This window comes from Heloderma suspectum, chromosome 4 (assembly GCF_057233095.1).
Source record: "Heloderma suspectum isolate Gila_16-S chromosome 4, 16-S_ref, whole genome shotgun sequence".
NCBI lineage: Eukaryota > Metazoa > Chordata > Lepidosauria > Squamata > Helodermatidae > Heloderma > Heloderma suspectum.
In genome coordinates, this window is record NC_139461.1 from 162,399,389 (window position 1) to 162,420,266 (window position 20,878).

Genomic DNA, 20,878 nt, shown 5'->3' on the forward strand with positions numbered 1-20,878 from the left:
ATCTACAGATATTGGCTTGATAAAGGCAATTTCCTGAAACAGATTTTGACAGGCATGCTGTTGACAGTATGTTTGTGAGCTGCATTATTGGAGTCTGTGGTTGGGGGCTGTAGTTTTGGTATAAATCAGAGCTGGTCCACCCATGAATCAGGTGGCAGAGCTGGAGGAGGAGCAGCAAATTGCACCATTCCCCCAGCCAGGAGGGGCCCCCGCTGCTGCCTCACTGCCTCCAGCAGGTGTTCAAGAGAACTCCCCAAGTCACTCCCCCCCATAGCATTGCCGCAGCAAGAGAGCAGCTGACAGCCCTCTGTTTCTCTCAGCAAGAACTGTGCAGCTGGAGCAAGTGGATGCAGGGCTCTCGCGAGACCCAGGAGGCCGCCTCTTTCAGCCATGTGGCTCTCTGCAGAGCCGACGGGGCAGCAACGGTAAGGGGAGCACAGGAGGGGGCATGTGGCAGCAGTGCGAGTTCTCTCCAGCTTCAGGTGGTGAGAGGGCTTGCGCCAGGGCTGGTTTAAATCCGTAACACTTAATGGTGAGTAGGCAGAATCTGAAAACTGGGTTTGAGGGCTGTATTAAGCTGGGCACAAGGATTATCTCAGCAGAAATGCAGAGCAACGGTGGGCTCTAGGGACAGCATAGCAGAATCCCCTCCCACATTAAGGCGGGTGGTCCCAGTCTGAATGGCTATGTATGGCAGGGTCAGTCAGCTTATATCACTACATTAAGTATACAGTCAGGGCCAGAAATATTGGAACAAGGATAACTGTTTTGGCAGTTGGCCTCTGTACACCACTACATTGAAGTTGAAAGGAAACACACCCAGATTTTATTTATTTATTTATTGCATTTATACCCCGCCTTTCTCCCTCTTGCAAGGAACTCAAGGCGGCTTACATTATCCTCCTCCTCACCATTGTATCCTCACAACAACAACCCTGTGAGGTAGGTTGGGCTGAGAGTCTGTGACTGGCCCAAAGTCACCCAGTAAGCTTCCATGGCCAAGTGGGGACTAGAACCCGGATCTCCCGGCTCCCAGTCCGTCACTCTCACCACTACACTACACTGGCATACACGCACCCCCATCGTTGGTGGCTCATGAGTAATGGAACAAACCAGCATCATTTCAAACTTAAGGATCGCCTTTAATATCTGGATGAAAATCCTTTGCAGTCAATGACTGCCTGAAGTCTGGAACCCATGGCCATGACCAAATGCTGAGTGTCCTCCCTTGAGATGCTTTGCTAGGCCTTTACTGCAGCTGCCTTCTGCTGCTTGTTTGTGGGTCTTTCTGCCTTCAGTCTTGTCTTCAGTAAGTGAACAGCGTGCTCTATTGGGTTGAGATCAGGTGACTGACTTGGCCATTGAAGAACATCCCACTTCTTTGCCTTCAGAAACTCTTGGGTAGCTTTTGCTGTATGTTTTGGGTCATTATCCATTTGGGTCAATATGACGCGGCATCCTATTGGTTTGGCAGCATTCGGCTGAATCTGAGCAGAAAGTATAGCCCTATACACTTCAGAATTCATCCTGCTGCTTTTATCAGCAGTCAGGTCATCAATAAACACCAGTGACCCGGCTCCATTCGCCCATGCCATAACACTGCCTCCACCATGTTTGACAGATGATGTGGTATGCTTTGGATCATGAGCTGTTCCTTTCCTTTTCCATACTTTTCCCATCATTCTGGCACAAGTTAATCTTGGTTTCATCAGTCCAAAGAACCTTATTCCAGAACTGGACAGGCCTCTTTAGGTGTTTGCTGGCAAAGGCTAATTTTGGCCTTTCGGTTCTTGAGCGTTACCAGTGGTTTGCACCTTGTTGTGAAGCCTCTGTATTTACATTCCTAAACCCGTCTCTTGACTGTAGATGTTGACAATGACATGCCTACCTCCTCAAGAGCATCTTGACCTGGCTAGATGTTGTGAAAGGGTTTCTCTTCACCATGAGCAGAATTCTGCAGTCATCCACTTTAGTGGTCTCCCAGGTCTTTTGCTGTTGCTGAGCTTGCCAGTTAATTCCTTCTTTTTCAGGATATTCCAAACTGTTGTATTGGCCATTCCCACTGCTTTTGCTATCTCTCTGATGGGTTTATTTTGTTTCCTTAGCCTAATGATGGCCTCCTTCACTCACATGAACACCTCTTTGGACCTCGTGTTGGGAGTTCTAGTGAACAGCTACCAAATGCAAATGTAACACTCAGGACCACCTCCAGGCCTTTTATCTGCTTGCTTGGTCATGGGGTACCCAGGAAACAGGCCACACCTGGCCATGCAGCTGCTTGTCAGCCATTCATTCCATTACTTATGAGCCACCAACGATGGGGGTTGTGTATGCCACTGGCTGTCCTTCCTGAATGGTTAGTGCCCCACTTCTGTCAAACCCCTTGCATTACAGCTGAACGTCCTGGCTTCACTCCCATCTGGGTGTGTTTCCTTTCAACTTCAGTGTGGTGGTGTACAGAGGCTAACTGCCAAAACAGTTATCCTTGTTCCAATATTTCTGGCCCCGACTGTAGGTTTACCTGTGGGATTGCAAGGGCCTGCCTCATCTTACTAGCAAAATAAGAGGCAGCAGCCCCCTTTCTGAGAGCATAAGAGGAGCAAGCACAAGTCTGACCACATTTGTGTTTATGGATGATGGCCAACATGACACCATGTTCTTGGTCATAAAATCACTGCCAGCCCAAAGGGGATGTGATAGGAGTTTGAGTGTTCTTCTCATAATTATGGGAAGCGTGGTCAATTTAAGTAACATGAACTTCTGTGGTGGTAGTTTCATTTTCTATAACCCAGGAGTCCGCATCGGTTTGGATAATAGGATATGTAAAAGAGTTGATGGCCTTGCCCAATAAGGTGGGACAGCAGATATGACTTCAGAACAAGCCCCATGGCTCTCATTGCCCAATGGAATGTCATAAGAACCACGCTGGATCAGACCAAGGGCCCATCTAGTCCAGCGACCATCTAGTCACACAGTGGCCAACCAGCTGTCTGTAGGAAAGCCACAAGTAGGACATGAGTGTAACAGCACCTTCCTGCCCATGATCCTGCCTCTGATGCTGGAGGTAATATATAACCATCAGGACTAGTAGCCATTGATAGCCTTCTCCATGAATTTATCTAGAGCCATCCAAACTGCCGACAATCACTACATCTTGTGGCAGCAAAATCCGAAGTTTGTCATAATGACCTATCTCTCCATCATGGCCTGCCCCTTATGCTCCTCTGTTGCATCGCTGGAGGGACACGTGGGGTTGAACATACCTCCAGGTTAGTCCTTGCTTTCCTCAGCACATCGTATGTCCTTGCCACTGTAACAAAGAAATGATCAATCAGCCCTAACAGTTTCTTCCTCCCTCTCTTCACCCTGGTTAAGAGCACGAGACGAGCCCTGCTGGATCAGACCAAGGGTCCATCTGGTCCAGCATTCTGTTTCTACAGTGGCCAGCCAGATGCCAGTGGGAAACCCACAAGCAGGGCATGAGTGCAATTTAATTCCCGCCTGCTTGTGTTCCCCAGCAATTCAGAGGGATATACACCTTTTTCTCTAAGCTAAACAGCCCCAAACGTTATAACCTTCCTTCATAGGGGAGCTGCTCAATCATTTTGGTTGTCCTTTTCTGCACTTTTTCCAACACTGCAATGTCCCTTTTTAAGTGCAGTGACCAGAACTGTAGACAATGTTGTAAGCGTGGTTGCACTCTTTGTGTAAGGGCATTATGATATTGGCAGTTTTATCTTTTATTGCTTTTCCAGTGATCCTCAACATGGAATTTGCCTTTTTCACAGCAGCCACATGCCAGTTCAAAATTTCCATTGAGCTGTCCACCCCAACACCAAGATCTCTTTCTTGGTCAGTCACCACCAGCTCAGCCCCCATCAGCGTATAAGTGAAGTTTGGAATTTTTGCCCCAACGTGCATCACTCTACACTGAGCTGTATTTGCCATTTTGATGCCTGTTCCCCAATGCCTGCTTTGTTTACTCTTCCACTCCACCTACCTACTTGGACATAAACCGTGCTGGTTTATGCTCTTAGCTTCAGGGTCCAATTAGGCTTTCCATATTGCTCCTCATGACTCTTTTCTAGCATGCTTTCCTACCCTGCAGCCAAGCCCAAGATTACCAGGCTGGGAGTCTGTAGTGCTTTTGTTCTGAAACACCTCATTTGCCCAGAGAGATCAGTATGGTAAAGCACCCATTGAATCCAAGGCCAGGTTCCATACATGGTACAGGTCTGCCTGCTCCTTGAGCTTTTCCTTGGGGTCTGGTGGAGGCTCACGTCCCATGTATGCGTTGCTGACCTTGAGGTCAATGGTATTTTTTGGTGGTTGAGAAGTGAGTGTAAGGCGCGGGGAAAAAGCTATCAAGGTGTGTTAAATCTTTAATCTATTTGGGAAATGTTTAGGAGAAGCCCCATTGGGAAGGCTCTTCATCTAAATCTATTTTTGATCAAATTGTTATGGCTCCAGGGTCATGTTCTGTAAACTGGAATTAAAACTGAGACAACCAAGGGTGGTTGGCGTGTGTCCACAGGATATAAACAACTCTTGGCAACCCAATAGAAAATGAGGTTCTCCAGGTTCTGTTTTCCTCTGAGTCAGGTTATTTTAGCCGCCTCACGCTTTATTTCTTTTCCCTTCAAAAATCCATTTCTGTCCCCCAGTTCTGCATTTCACCAGCACCCACACACAGTCTTCCAGTCCCCTTTTCTGCTGTTTCCCTAGTGCCACCTCCCCTACAGATTCACAAAATGCCAATTTCCAAATTTGCATCTTTACTATCTATTAGGTCTGTTAGGAATAAGTACACTGCCTCATGTGCTAGGGGTGGATGTACAAATCAGGCTGTTTTCCTCCACTGTAACATTTGCACTTGTGTGTGTGAGAATAATCTTTGTAAAAATAACGCTTGTTCCCCAGACTAAGAAGCAGCTATTCCCTATTTGAATAAGAGCTCAATGTATCAATCTGCTGTGTGCACCACACCTCTGGAAAAGCCCCTTTTTGGTCCTACGCTCAACATATACACGGACCTTGCACATCAAGGTTCACATGAGGGCAAGGGCATGATGCCCAGCGAAGGAACGCATGAGAATTTCATTCCTGTTTGCAAATCATGCGAACATGTCCTCTTTGCAACCCCAAACATGAATGCGAGCAGGAACACAATTCTAAGGATTTTTTTATAATTCCCTGAACTTGTGTTCACATTCAGAAGTGCGCACTTACACAAATGTGCACTTCTGCAAATGTAGATTTGTGCATATGTGCACTTCTGCATTTACACACTTACACAAATCCCTTCCATCCGCATTTTCACACTTTTGCTTGTTCATTTTCAGTTGGGAAAAATGCACATTTTTCTTGATCAAATATGAGCACTTTTTTCGTTCAAAAACCAAAGATGCTCGTGTTCAAGAATGCAAATGAGCTTTGAGGAAGAATTCAGAGAACCTCAATGAGCTCGAAGATGGCACTTTTTGTCCATCTTTAGCCTAGAGGAAAGGGTGATGGGGGTACCATAGCAGCCAGGAAGAGCCTAATCACATATATTCCTAGTGCAGTGTCTGTGCCTTGGGATACCTTGACTCCAGTACTAGCAAGTCACCACTGACAAAAGGGAAGGTCACTTACAGTGAGTAAGGAGGAAGTTCTCCATGCTCTTCTTGGCATGGCTAGCACTCTGCAGGTGATGGCTTTGCTTCGCCAACTTGGCTCTGAGTACCTGGATCTCCTCCTTCATTGATTGCTCCTGAGGAGGAGGGGAGAAGATGAAGGTGATGATTTTCTAGAGTGACTACAGTAATTATGCACCATTCAAAAAACAAGACAGAGGCTTACATTCCATTGCCTAGCCTGCACATGTAGCAGAATGAGGTTGTAGACTCCTGGGGAGGTAGAACGAACTGTACCACTTCAGAAAGCAAGTGGGGAAAACACATTTTTTAATTCTCCCCCCAAAATGAGTAGGGAACCTCTCATTTTTATATGGAGGGATGTTGATCTGTGGGAAAAGTCAATTGGGGGTGCAGCAATTCTCTCTCTCTCTCTCCCCCCCCCTCTTTAAATCCCTTTCATGCCTGCCAGGACATGCCCCTGTCCCAAGCATTGGAAATGCAGCACAAAGTCAGGGACAAACGGAAGCAGCTCCAGCAACCTCTTCCTATGTGCCTGCCAAGCCTCTTCAATGGTGCCTGCCATTGGAGCTCCAACCTCCTGAAAGGTGCTGAGACAAACCTCCAACATCTCTGCCATTCCCCTCCAGCTCAGAGCTAGAGAGGGATGGTGGAGTCTGTGCCAGCTGGGTGGTTGGAGCTCCAACTGCTTGACATGCACATAGGCAGACAAAGGGCCTTTGGGAAACATTGCCCAATGCTTTGCAATGTCAGAGAAATTGGCAACAGATTCAAATGAGTTTGGATTTCTATGAATCCGACCTGCAGTTCCTGCAGCAGACTGGTTTTTTTCTAAGTCACACAGATTCCATGAACTTGTGAACTGGTTTTTCAGTTGGGGTGTGTGTGTGTGCTGATTTGCATTAGCTTTAGTGCACACTAGCACAAGTGCACACTAGTGCTAATGTGAATTAGCACAATTAGAATGAGATTCTGTAAAAAAAAAATCCAATTCCGTCAATAAGCAGACAATGGAAGGGAAGACACTTGACAATCCGCAAAACACAGATGGAACGATGGAACAAAATCTGTACATCCCCACCAATGCTTCCCCTCTCTTGGCCTTTTCGGCAAGAGGAGCCAAGCGAGGAAAAGTAAAAGGGTTTGTTCTGTTTTGCTCATACGACTTTAAAAACAAACAAACAAGTATTAAAGAAGTGATTCCCTTGGGAGTCTGAAGGAGCCCTGTCCAGTCTACAACCTCGTTCTCTTGCATGTGTAGACCTGCCTGAAAGAGTAGACTAAGGATGCACAATAGAAAGTTACTTTGGATGTCACTTTTATCTTTCTTTACTAACCCAAGGAGGCTGCATTGCTACCCTAAGGATGAGAAAGCATTCCTGTTACAAGACTAAGGGAGAAATCCTATGGGGATAGTCAGCTGCCTCCGAACTCGGAGGCGACCGCCTATCCAATGCATGGCGGGAGGAGCACAGAGGGGGTCCTCTCCTCCGCGCTCCAGCCGCCCTGCATTTGCAGCTAGATGGCCGATTTCGGCTGTCTAGCCGCGGGACATCGGCACATGGGGTGGGGAGGTTGGAAACATAGCATTGACACATAGGAAATGTCGTACCGGCACTTGCACACTCCTTGCCCCACCCGCAGGAATGTGCCCTTTCCCCATGCTCCATGCTACTCTTATGAGCGAGGAGTGCGGGGATGATCCACGCCACCTACAAGGCGGTGGGGGCGGGGGCACGAAGGCAGTGCTCCAGGAACTGACCGATCCTATGGCCATCTAGCTGCTGTTCAGGGGCCATAGGATAGCACCCCAATTCTGGTGTTTTAGTACATTTCTCTAGTGACACTCTTTTTCTTTAATATACTAGTGCCTTTTCTCTCTCTCTGAACTACATAGCATAAGCTCTCTCTGTACCATCACTGATCTACATCCCTGTCTGTTGTTCCCTCTTGTCTCTGCACCTCCATCTCTCAATATCTCCCTTTTCTCTTTGCAACCCACAGCATCTTCTCTCCCTGCACGCCCATCTGTTACTGCCCTTTCTTCTGTTCCCCTCAGCCACAGGTGTCTCTGTATTTCCCCTTTGTCTGCTTTTGCTCTGTTTCATCCACCTCACACCCTGCCTTATCTCTGCTCCTCTTCCCCGAGTTTGGCAGAAAAAGCATAGTAAGCTTTCACTTTCCCAGCAGTTTCAACGTGTGTAAGATTCTTAGATGCCTTAAGTGAGTCATGCAGAATAGTTGGCTGGCTGGAACAGAGTGGACAAAAGGGGGCCCTCTCCGCCATACACTCCCTCTGAATCTAGGGGTAGGAAGGCAATGCAGACAGAGTAATGCAGGTGTTTTCCCATTCCCTGTTCTCACTTGGTGGATGTTAGATGTTTTCACAGAGATATGGGACAGGGCCCATATTCCTGCAGACAGACAGGAAGGGGGATCCTGTCAGCCCCTGGGCTTTAGGGTGTGCCTGGACTAGAGACACAAGTGGGAAGGGGAGGTGGTGCCAGACTGAAGAGACAAGATCAGATTCAGGAGCAGGACTCACCCCCTGCTCATCCATGGAGGGCTAAGGCTGGAAATATGCATGTGCGCCCCAACAGCTTAATTTGCCTTGGGCAGATTTTGCAACACCCCCGCGTATCAGGAAAACCTGCACAACTGCACAAGCCAGGCAAAGGGCCCAGGACAAGACCTTGGCCACACTGTGCAGACCATTGGAATTCCACCACCCTTTCCAATAAGAAGGCAGACGCTGAGCCAGCAACTCTCCAGGGAAGGGTGCCTGCATGCGCAAGGAACTGCTCCAATTTGCTCCCGAAGGTGGAAGAAGCGTGTGGGCATTATCAAATGCCTTGTAGCCTAGTGATGGGAGCAGAAAGCAGCTCCTTGCAGCCTGCCATACTTGAGCAGAGATGTGGGGCGTGGGAAGGACTTCTCTCCAGAACATGGCAAGGAGGGTAGCCGCCGTCTCCAGGATCTGGTGCAAAGAGCTGGTGTTCGCAAGCAGCTGCCTGCTACTTTCTCGATAAAAGACCTGCAGGAGCAGAGAGAACTTTGTCAGGAGAATGTCACTTGCATCTCCCCCACTGTGACACCCCTGTCGTTTGGTGTCCCAGTCACCCTTTCCAGGAGTCCCCTCTGCCCTAAACTGAGGGCCAAGAAACTGAGACTCAGTCCAGCCAACACAGAGGTCCTGTTGGTAGGTGGTTCATCTGTCCCACTTCTGAGTGGTACTCGGCCAACCTGCTCCAAATAGGGCTGCACTCCCGCAGAAGGCACAAGTTCACAGATTGGGCCCAGATGGCTCCAGTGGCACAAAGGGCCATTTATCAGCTGCAGCTGTTGTATCAGTGATGACCCTACCTGGACACAGGGAACCTGGCTACAGTGATCCATACACTGGTAACCTCCTGCCTGGGTTATTGCAATGTGTTATACGTGGGGCTACGTCTGAAGAAGGCCTGAAGACCTCAGTACAGAACACAAGAGTGCTTACTGGGACAGGCCGTAATGAACAGATTTCTCCAGTACTGCACCAATTGCCAGTCAGTTTCCAGGCCTGATTCAAAGCATTGGTGCTGACCTTTAAAGCCCAAAGGATGCAATCCTAGGCACATTTAGACAGAAATGGCTGCATGTGGCATGCTGGGACTTGTAGGACTTTTCCTGGATTCCTGCATTGAGCAGGGGCTTGGACTTGATGGCCTTGTAGGCCCCTTCCAACCCTGCTAGTCTATGATTCCTGTCTAAATAAGCATAGGACTGTGCTCCTAACTGAAGGAGCACCTGCTCCCACAGGTTCCTGCTATGGTCATCTTCAAAGACTCTTGTCTGGATGCTGCCACCCACAGTGGTGTGACAGGTGGCTGTTATGGGAAGCGCCTTCTCTGGAGTGGCCCCTTTCCATCTATGGAATGCCCTTCACAGGGGGATCCGCCTGGCGTCTTCACTCTATATATGTAGATGCTGGGTTAAGACCTTCTGCTTTAAGCAGGCATTTAATCTGCAGTCTGTTGAATGTTACTTTTACTGCTGACTTCTCAATCTTTTCAGTGTTTTAAAGATTTTTTTAATGTTTAATATGGTATTATTTTGATACTTTTATTGTATTTTTATTATTTTGTTGTTGTTTGGTTTCATAATTGTAAACCACCCCAAGGGCATTTGCCAGTTGGCAGTATACAAGTCAAATCAAATTAATAAATACATAAATAAATGGAGCAAAGGGGATAAGCAGCTTTTCTTCTCTCCATGGCCCAGTGATGAGATATACTCTGATATCCACTGCAGGTGGTTTGCACAATGTGGAGAAGGAGTTTCCGGGGGTTGGATAGTAGGGCTCAGACGGACAAGGGAATGCTGGATTCCGGTTGGGTAACTCGTTATGAGGCTCTGTGGGCACCTTTGGGTCTCTGGAGACGCTAGCAGTCCCGTGCTTGAATGGCTCGGAATGAACACATGGCTCCTGAAGATTATAACACTTTTCAGTGGAATATTCTACACCCTAGCCATCTACTTCTCGGGTTACCTTGCTGCATTGTGGTTCCAGGCAAGGATGTAGGAGAGACATCATCTCGTGGATCAGACTCTTGCCCTCCACAATCTGTTTCTTGAGGGTGCTGTAGTCCTTGAGGTGGCCTATGACATGGGCCCTCTGTTTGTTGGCATCATCTACCAGCACCAGGTCATCTTGCTCAAGAGTTCCTGCAAGCAAAGCACCACACCTTGAGTCTAATTTTGCCAACAGCAGCTCTACTGAATCATAACCACTTCAGCTTTGCTCTCTCCATCCCCATTCAGAAAGGTCCAGAACTTTTCCTTCTCCAGCATCTGTATCTGCTGCACAGAGGTCCAGTTTCTAGCTCCTCAGCAGCTGGAGAGGAGCTGGATCCAACAGATGTGGAAGAAGTGTCCCAGCTCAATTCTGTATCATAGTTCTGAGCTCTTTTGTGGCTGCTGCTGCTGATCCTTAGTCCCTGCTTGTCAAACCCTTCTGATGGATCTGTGGCACTGAATATTCTCTAGTGTAATGGACAAACTCCCCCAGACTCGATTGGATTGGGACCAGAAATTATATGAAAGTGGAGAATGCTCAGGAAATGGTCGGCTTTTTCCCGAGAGCTCTAAACTGATTTATAATTGCTGGCCCCAATCTGCAAGTACCCCAGCCCATTCTCCTAGCGGCCCTTGACAGATAAAAGGTTCCCTGCCCCTGTCAGAGAAGATGTAGATAGCAAAAGTAGAGGGAATAATAGAGTGGAGGGACTTAAGGAAGGAGAGGGTTTACTGTGTATTTACCCAGACATAAGTCCTTTTGAGTTCAATGAAACTTTGGTGAGTGTGTATAAGGATTACAGCCTTAGTTCCATAACCAGAGAAATTATTAACTAGAATCATAGAATAGTAGGGTTGGAAGGGGCCTACAAGGCCATCGAGTCCAACCCCCTGCTCAATGCAGGAATCCAAGTCAGAGCATCCCTGACAAATGGCTGTCCAGCCTCGTCTTGAAGGCCTCCAGTGTGGGAGAGCACACCACCTCCCCAGGTAATTGGTTCCATTATCTTATTGCTCTCACAGTCAGGAAGTTTCTCCTGATGTTCAGCCGGAATCTGGCTTCCTGTAACTTGAGCCCATTATTCCGTGTCCTGCACTCTGGGATGATCAAGAAGAGATCCTGGCCTTCCTCTCTGTGACAACCTTTCAAGTACTTGAAGAGTGCTATCATATCTCCCCTCAGTCTTCTCTTCTCAAGGCTAAACATGCCCAGTTCTTTCAGTCTCTCTTCATAGGGCTTTGTTTCCAGTCCCCTGATCATCTTTGTTGCCCTCCTCTGAACCCTCTCCAGTTTGTCTGCATCCTTCTTAAAGTGTGGTGCCCAGAACCGGACACAGTACTCCAGATGAGGCCTAACCAGTGATGAGTAGAGGGGAACTAGTACTTCCCGGGATTTGGAAGCGATGCTTCTATGAATGCAGCCCAAAAGAGCATTGGCCTTTTTTGCAGCAACATCACATTGTTGGCTCATATTCAGCTTGTGATCGACAACAATTCCAAGATCCTTCTCGTTTGTAGTGTGGTTGAGCCACGTATCCCCCATCTTGTAACTGTGCATTTGGTTTCTTTTTCCTAGGTGCAGAACTTGGCATTGATCCCTATTAAATGTCATTCTGTTGTTTTCTGCTCCAGTCTATCCAGATCACTTTGAATTTTGTTTCTGTCTTCCAAAGTATTAGCTATCCCACCCACTTTTGTGTCATCTGCAAATTTGATCAGCATTCCCTGCACCTCCTCCTCCAAGTCATTAATAAAAATGTTGAAGAGCACTGGGCCCAGGACTGAGCCCTGCGGTACCCCACTCGTTACCTCTCCCCAGTTTGAGAAGGTCCCATTGATAAGCAAAATAGGTTAACTAGATGAATAGGTTCAAAAACTAAGACTAAAATAAAATTTTCAGCATTTCAGACAAGTTTGTCAACAAAGGTAATAGAACTCAAGATGTAGGATAAACTAATAGACTTTAAGACATACTATTAACATTTCAGATTGGGGAAGGTAAATATATAGTGGTAAATACAATATAGAAAGGCCCTCTAATGGTAGCACGGTAAGAAGTATCATTATTGTCAGTTTTATCTCTATAATTCTGAAAAGGAGGAAGAAACTACACTTTTTAATGAATAAACTGCTTTAAAAAGTTGGCATACAGATAGGATTTTTCATTCTACTTAAAGGTGGATTATTAAAGTTAGCTGGCAGTTATTTTTTCACTGCCAGAAACTGAGGGTTTTAAGTAAACTTGTTTCTGAAGAGGTTGAAAATGTTGTTCTAAATCAGGGGAAGGCAACCTGGTGCCCTGCAAATGTTTTGGACTACAATTCCCATAATCCCTGACCATCGGTCATGCTGGTTGGGACTTCTAAAAGTTGTAGTCCAAAACATCTAGAGGGCACCAGTTGCCTATTCTTGTCCTAAATAATGTGACGAGAGAGAATATAAGAAGCAAAGAAAATAGTGAGCGCGTGGTTGGTTCAGAGGATTGAGCAGCTCATCTGCAGCTCATCGTACAGAAGATGGATCATTTTAAAATTAATGGTCTTGAAAATGGCTAGATCAAGCAATTCATTTAAAAGGATAGGAAATCTGTTAAAACTAGGGCACTGCACCACTTCTGTCCGAATCCCAAAGTGGGCTGCTCTGGAGGTTTTGGCACCCCAGAGCGAAGCACCTTGACAAGGCGCCTCGGTCCACCTCAGAGATTTGTAGCTCTTCTGATGCCTTCTGAGCAGCCCAGACAAGCTGGCTCCAAATGTATCAACTTGAGGGAGATCTGGGAGAGGGAAAAGAGGAGGAGGGAGTGACCTTTGGTGAATGGCAACTCTAGTTGCCAAATTAGGGCTGAAAGGAACTCAGCAGTCCCCAATCAGTGACAGTGGAGGAGGAGGAGGGGTGGGGAATGCTAGAGTAGGGAGATCAGTGCATTTGTTCATTGTGCGAGAGAGAGTGCTGGTTAGGTGGTGGCTGGTTTTGTATGTTGTTAGAGAGAGATCTGGTGTGTGTGTGCTGCTTTGTGTTTCTTCTTTATTAATTCAACTATTCTCTTTCTTTTGTAGATTCTTCATTTTAAAAACCAAACATCTAGTACTCAGTTTTTGTTCCCTCCCTGGTTCTTAATCTCCCCCTGCCTTCTGTAATAGGTTTTACCTTTCATTCTCCTTGTTTGTTCATTTAAAAAACCAGAAAATTTCACTTTAGTTGCTTTGCCTCGTTCTTTAGCTTCCCCCCCACATTCTCAATTCTCTCTCAATCATGAGTTTTCCCTTACTTTCATTCTGCCTAGATTTTTTTTATAACGTACTTTCTTGTCCTTGTTCTTGGCTCCCCTCCACCACCACCCTTCTCAAGTCCTGCATTCCTTCCCTCCCCATTTTTTATCTCTTTTCCCTAAAAAAATAAGAAAATAAAATAAAAACTGTTTTCTCTTCTGTTAGGATTATAGTTCCCCTGCCCCTTTGCTTGTAGTTTAGTGTTTGCTTTTCTTTTGCTTGTGTGTGTGTGTGCGTGCGCGTGCGCGCACACATGCTTGTGCTGTGTGGACAAGCAAACAGTGTGTGGCAAAGCACTACACACAGTCCACATTTCAAAAAACAGTGTGCAAAGCACTACACACACATTAACAGCTATTATTTAAATAATATAATACTATGCTGTGTGGCAAAGCAAGCAAGCCCAGTATGAGGCATCTTCAGGGTGTTATTGGCAGGGGCAGAGGTAAGTGAGGTGCTGCTGGGAGTAGCAGCAGTGGTAGGAAAGTCGGCTCTCCCCATGGTCCTGATAGTGCATCCTGGTGTAGCAGGGCAGCATTGTGCAGAGGCAAGTCACAGTGCCCAGGGGTCTCTGTTTGAGGAGGCTGGTGCAGACAGCAGCAGTAGCACTGTTGCCAAAGGAGCACCATCTCCTTCTGTAGTGGAAGAGGGGAGCCCATTGATGGACATTACATCAGAGGTGTCCGATGTCCTCAGTGTGGTGGAGGGTCAAGAGGAGGAGCTCCTCCGGGGGGTGAGGGAGGACGAGCAGCAGGCAGAGGCTCCAGCATCCAACCCCTCTTCCGTTGTTCCCCCTGAGACTCAAGGCAGGCAGTCTCTGTCTCCACAGAAACAGCAGGGCAGCATCGTGTGGGACTGCTTTGAGGTGGGAGTGAATCCCAGCACTGCTGTCTGCTGCCACTGCAAGGTGTTTTTGAGCAGGGGAAAACAGCCAGGGCACTGCACCACCACCAGCCTGCTCCTGCACTTAAGTTGGCAGCACCAATTGGTCTTGCTCGGGGAAAAGGCTCCCACATCCGAGCAGGCAGCAGGGGCAAGCAGAAGGCTGGTAGTGCCAGAACTCCTGCAAGCTCTCCACCTGTTACCCCCAAGAGGCTTAGGCAAGCTACCATGGAGGAGATGGGGTGGGGGACGGTCAAGTCAATGTGCCCACCTGGCAGGGTTGCTGTCTTTATTTGCTTCCTACCAACCAGCCAGTGTTTTCCCAGGCAAGTCAGCCAAAGAGAGCCTGAGGTCATTGACTGTGATTCTGAGTAGTACTAGGGGAAATCTGGCACATTGTCCATGCTTGCCAGCTTAACACTGTAGCATCAAGCTAATCTCTCCTCTTGGGCTGGAAGGTCTCCCTGTTCTGTGCCCTGTTCTGGTTCACTTCCTTTTGAGGGTCTTGGAGTGTATCCAATTGGGAGTAGTGCTCCTCTGAAATGTGATGTGGCTGCAAAAAAGGCAAAGGCTCTTTTGGGCTGCATTAATAGAAGCATAGCTTCCAAATCCAGGGAAGTCCTAGTTCCCCTCTACTCAGCACTGGTTAGGCCTCATCCGGAGTACTGTGTCCTGTTCTGGGCACCACACTTTAAGAAGGATGCAGACAAGCTGGAGAGGGTTCAGAGGAGGGCAACAAAGATGATCAGGGGACTGGAAACAAAGCCCGATGAGGAGAGACCGAAAGAACTGGGCATGTTTAGCCTTGAAAAGAGAAGACTGAGGGGAGATAGGATAGTGCTCTTCAAGTACTTGAAAGGTTGTCACAGAGAGGAAGGCCAGGATCTCTTCTTGATCATCCCAGAGTGCAGGACACGGAATCATGGGCTCAAGTTACAGGAAGCCAGATTCTGGCTGAACATCAGGGAAAACCTCCTGTTAGAGCAATACGACGATGGAACCAATTCCCTAGGGAAGCAGTGGGCTCTCCCACACTGGAGGCATCCAAGATGAGGCTGGACAGCCATCTGTCAGGGATGCTTTGACTTGGATTCCTGCACTGAGCAGGGGGTTGGACGCGATGGTCTTGTAGGCTCCTTCCAACCCTACTATTCTATGATCCTATGATTCTATTTAGCACTGCAAAGAAATCTACAGCAGAAATTAGGGATAGTGACCTGCCCCTAATCACTGCTTAAACACCTAACTTAACTTCTCTGATTATCCCTTTATGACCTTTGGTTTGAGTTTCTGAGAACAGCATGTTTTATCTGTGCCTAGCACAAAAATTACTGGGCCAAACTTTCTGAAATTTGGCTGGTGGGGTCCCCTCCATGGGGGCTGAGAGGTTCCTAGATTTCATGGACTTCCGTGGAAACAGGAGTTATAGCTCTTTGGTTTGAGAGTTTTTGTTGAAAAAAAAATCAATTTTTAACTCCACCTAGCACAATAATTACTGGGCCAAACTATCTGAAATTTGGCAGGTCGAGTCCGCTCTGTCGGAGCTGCCAGGAACCCAAACTTCATGTATTTTCCATGAAAACTGAAAAAGGTATGGCCACATGAAGCACATGGTCTTCGATGTCTATATACTAATGCCCAGAGTATGGGAAACAAACAGAACGAAGTTGAACTCTTAATACAAGAGGGAAATTATGACTTGATAGGTGTAACTGAGACTTGGTGGGATGACTCTCATGACTGGAATACAGCAACTGATGGATATAACTAGATCAAAAAGAACAGGAGGAACAGAAAGGGAGGTGGGGTTGCACTATATGTGAAAAATACATATCTCTGCACAGAAATACAGGAGGATGAACTTGGTAGCCCCATTGAGAGCATCTGGGTCAAAATAAATGGAGCAAAGAATAAAAGGAACAAGGTGGCTGGAGTCTACTACCAGCCATCAAATCAAGGAGAAGACGAGGATGAAACTTTTGAAAAGCAAATTGCCAATGTTTCAAGGAAGCATGATGTAGGAGTAATGGGGGACTTCAATTTCCCCAATATTTGTTGGGAGACAAATTCTGCAAAATATGGCCCCTCCAGGAAATTCCTGACTTGTGTGGTGGATAACTTCCTCCTACAGAAAGCAGAGGAAGGAACTAGAGGATCGGCTATTGACTTGATCCTAACCAACAGAGATGACTTAGTGGATAAAGTAGCAGTTACAGGAACTCTGGGGGAAGGCAACCATGTTGTACTTGAGTTCTTGGTTCTAAGGGAAGCAAAAGCCAAGTGTAGTTAAACGCGTACCCTGGATTTTAGGAAAGCTGATTTTAATAAACTCAGAACAATGATAAGTAAGGTCCCATGGCAAGCGACTCTAATGAGAAAAGGAGTCCAAGATGGGTGGGATTTTTTAAAAAAGGAAATTCTCAAGGCACAATTACAAACATTTACAACAAGAAGAAAAGGATCTTATCTTAGGATCTATCTTAAGGAGCACCTCCAGCAACACCAGACAGGCCGCTTAACAAGATCAGCCTTGGATGGCCTTCTCTCCGTCCCATCAACCAGGACAGCTAGACTGGTGGGGATGAGGGAGGGGGCCTTCTCTGTGGTGGCCCCCACTCTGTGAAACTCCCTCCCTAGGGAACTCCACCATGCCCCCTCTTTAATGAGCATCCGCTGCGCATTCAAAATGTGGTTGTTCAGGCAAGCATTTGGGGTGGGGTGGGGTATTTTTAGAAAAATGATGTTTTACTGTGGAAATTTATTGTTTTAAACTGTTTTATTATATATTCTGTACATCGCCCAAAGTGGCTGGGTGACCACTATTGATAGATGGATGGATGGATGGAGGATGGATGGTGGAAGGCAACAGAAGAAGCCAATGTGGCTCCACAAAAAGCTTAGAGATGACCTGAAAACAAAAAAGCGCACATATAGGAAGGGGAAGGAAGGCCAAACAACAAAGGAAGAGTACAAGTAGGCAGCACAGAATTGCAGGGCTGGCATCAGGAAGGCTGAAGCTGAGAACAAGCTGAGGTTAGTGAGGGATGCTAAAGGCAACAAAAAGGCTTTCTTCAGTTACGTGCATAGTAAAAGACAGAGGAAAGAAATGGTGGTTCAGCTATTAAATAAGGATGGCAAAACGATAACAGATGACAAAGAAAAGGCAGAGGTGCTCAATTCCTACTTTGGCTCAGTCTTCTCCCAAAAGAGGGTCAATGACCCCCTGGCAAAGGCGAAGTACAGGCTGAAGGGGCAGGATTGCACCTTGAGATCAATAGGCACATGGTCAAGGAACACCTCATTACTTTGAATGAGTTCAAATCTCCAGGGCCAGATGAACTGCATCCTAGAATAATAAAGGCACTGGAAGAGGAGCTCTCAGAACCACTGTCTATTCTCTTTGAGCAATCATGGAGGACGGGTGAAGTGCCAGATGACTGGAGGAGAGCTAATGTTGTCCCTATCTTCAAAAAGGGTAAAAAGGATGAACCTGGGAACTACAGACCAGTCAGTCTGACATCACTCCCTGGGAAATTTCTGGAGAAGATGATAAAGCAATCCATCTGTAAGCACCGTGAAAACAATGCAGTGATTACGCGAAGCCAACGTGGACTGGTCAAGAACAAATCCTGCCAGACGAATCTGATCTCATTTTTTGATCAAGTAACCTCCCTTGTGGGAATGCTGTAGACATAATATACCTCGACTTCAGCAAAGCTTTCGACAAAGTGCTCCATGATATCCTGATGAGCAAACTAGCTCAAAGTGGGCTAGATGAAACAACGATCCGGTGGATCCACAGCTGGCTACAAAATTGGACTCAAACTGCTTATCAATGGGACTTTCTCAAACTGGGGAGAGGTAACATGGGGTACCGCAGGGCTCAGTCCTGGGCCCAGTGCTCTTCAACATTTTTATTAATGACTTGGAGGAGGAGGTGCAGGGAATGCTGATCAAATTTGCAGAGGACACAAAAGTGGGTGGGATAGCTAATACTTTGGAAGACAGAAACAAAATTCAAAGTGATCTTGCTGGACTGGAGCGCTGGGCAGAAAACAACAGAATGACATTTAATAGGGATCAATGCCAAGTTCTGCACCTAGGAAAAATAAATCAAATGCACAGTTACCTGATGGGGGATACGTGGCTCAGCAACACTACAAGCGAGAAGGATCTTTGAATTGTTGTCGATCACAAGCTGAATATGAGCCAACCATGTGATGTTGCTGCAAAAAAGGCAAATGCTCTTTTGGGCTGCATTCATAGAAGCATCGCTTCCAAATCCCGGGAAGTACTAGTTCCCCTCTACTCAGCACTGGTTAGGCCTCATCTGGAGTACTGTGTCCGGTTCTGGGCACCACACTTTAAGAAGGATGCAGACAAACGGGAGAGGGTTCACAGGAGGGCAACAAAGATGATCAGAGGACTGGAAACAAAGCCCTATGAAGAGAGAATGAAGGAACTGGGCATGTTTAGCATTGAGAAGAGAAGACTGAGGGGAGATCGGATAGCGCTCTTCAAGTACTTGAAAGGTTGTCACAGAGAGAAAGGCCAGGATCTCTTCTCGATCATCCCGGAGTTCAGGACATGGAATAATGGGCTCAAGTTACAGGAAGCCAGATTCCGGCTGAACATCAGGAAAAACTTCCTGACTGTTAGAGCAATATGACAATGGAACCAATTCCGTAGGGAGGTGGTGGGCTCTCCCACACTGGAGGCATTCAAGATGAGGCTGGACAACCATCTGTCAGGGATGCTCTGACTTGGATTCCTGCACTGAGCAGGGGGTTGGACTCGATGGCCTTGTAGGCCCCTTCCAACCCTACTATTCTGTGATTCTATGATTTGTGTTTTCCAATACAAGTCAATGGGAAAACGTCAAGAACTAGTGATTTGGCTGTCCGAATCTCGCTTTGGATTTGGATCCCAGTTGAAGCAGATGGTATCCAAATTGGTCCAAAGCAAAGCGGGGCTTCTTCAGAAGGTCTGAATCGGCATCCAAAGTGAAGCAGGGGATCTGTGCGCAGTCCTAGTTAAAACTGTATCTAATTTGTTGGGGGCCTGGAGACCCATATCCAGGCACAGAAAGAAAGTTTATTTAAAGAGTGGTAGGAGGGGACGTTATATCATGCTCCGAATGAACAAACATGAAAGGCGGTGGCTACTGGTATGGCTTCTCAATGAAGGACTGCATAAAGTGGCTGTGGGGAGCCTCCAGCTGGCGAGGCTGCCCCCATGGGAATGCCCCCCTGCCAGAAAGCAGCCTTTGATCTGAGCTGGCTCCTCAAGGCACCAGCGGAGTCCAGGGCTCGCTTCGCCCACTCCTTGCCTGGGCGTGTGCATGCAGGTCTGACTGGAAGTACATTGGGGCCTGCATGGCAGGCATGAGGTTCCCCAGCCTTGATTCAGATTGTGCCCCATGGCTGTTTTGGTGGACTGGAAGAGAGGGGGATGAGAGTAGCAGGGGAGTTTATGCCAACATTTCATCCTGATGGCAAAGGAATCGAATCTGAAGAGGCAGGAGTGTATGTGCAGGGTGCAGTGGTGGAGCACATGCTTTGCAGATTCCATGCAAGGTCCCAGATTCCATGCAAGTGCTCTCGAGTTGAAAGGATCAGGGAGCAGAAGATGTGAAAGGCCTCTGCCGGAGACCCTTGAGAGCCACTGCCAGACAGGGCACCCGGCGTGGGCTAGCTGGACTATAGTCTGACCTGGTTTGAGGCAGCTCCCTAGCAGCGGAACAGTGACCCTGGGTCGCTGTCTCCCTTCAGTCTCAGAAAGGAGCAGAGAACTGCCCAGGAAGCGTCAGCCAGCCGTGTTTCTTCCAGAAACCCTGCAAGAGGTGGACGCTGCGAGTTGCAGCACACCTGCAGCCTGAGGGGTGGGGGCAAGGGGGCCAGCACACACCTGCAGCTGCCTTCTGCTGGGGGTCACACAGCACTCCATGGACACGTAATTCAGCCCCCAGGGCCCGGAAGAGCAGCTGGTATTCCTTGCACTGCTGCTGAAGCAACGCCACTCTGTGCTGAAGCCTGTAAGAAGAACTCCGGGAAGTGAGCCTGGCTTGCCAGCTCTGGCCAAGCAGTTAAATGCCTCTGCAACTAGGGATGTCAGAGAATTTTGCCATGAATCTTGGGGAGGCCGAATGCCAGTGCATTCGGGCCCCTGAAATCGGTGGTGAAACGGTCTGCCCCCCCCCCCCCCCCCCCGGGACGGGACTTACCTTGGGCGAATCTCCCTGGCGGCGGCTCCGGTAGCTCCGGCGGCGGTGTGGTGGCGGCGCGGCGGCTGCGGCGGCCAGTCTTGCAACCGGCTGCCGCCACCACCATTTCCAAGTTAAAAAAAAAAAAGTGATAGGCTACGTAAAGATTTACGTAGCCTATCGTGGCTAGATTTTTAAAAAATACCGTGATAGGCTACGTAAATGTTTACGTAGCCTATCACGGCTGAGTTAAAAAAACAAACACCGCGCGTACGCAAATGGCGGCGCCCATGGGCGCCGCCATTTGCATTCCTTATTTTGGCACGTCTAGTCTA

At 47.6% G+C, this 20,878-nt stretch overlaps 1 protein-coding gene across 11 annotated transcripts in view; it reads right to left on the minus strand.

Moving 5' to 3' along the window:
* Positions 1-20,878, minus strand: part of LOC146347634 (myomegalin) — a 44,033-nt gene that overhangs the window by 6,074 nt on the left and 17,081 nt on the right. For 4 of the 11 annotated variants that reach the window (XM_084850992.1, XM_084850986.1, XM_084850991.1 and 1 more), the window contains 5 exons: positions 20,249-20,373; positions 10,165-10,340; positions 8,539-8,670; positions 5,635-5,752; positions 3,264-3,310 (listed from right to left, as the gene is read on the minus strand). In XM_084850992.1, the coding sequence (XP_084707118.1) occupies positions 3,264-3,310; positions 5,635-5,752; positions 8,539-8,670; positions 10,165-10,340; positions 20,249-20,373 (598 nt within the window). Of the gene's footprint in view, positions 1-3,263; positions 3,311-5,634; positions 5,753-8,124; positions 8,671-10,164; positions 10,341-20,248; positions 20,374-20,878 lie in introns of those variants that run through there. The other 7 variants (XM_084850994.1, XM_084850988.1, XM_084850993.1 and 4 more) reach the window with 2 other exon arrangements.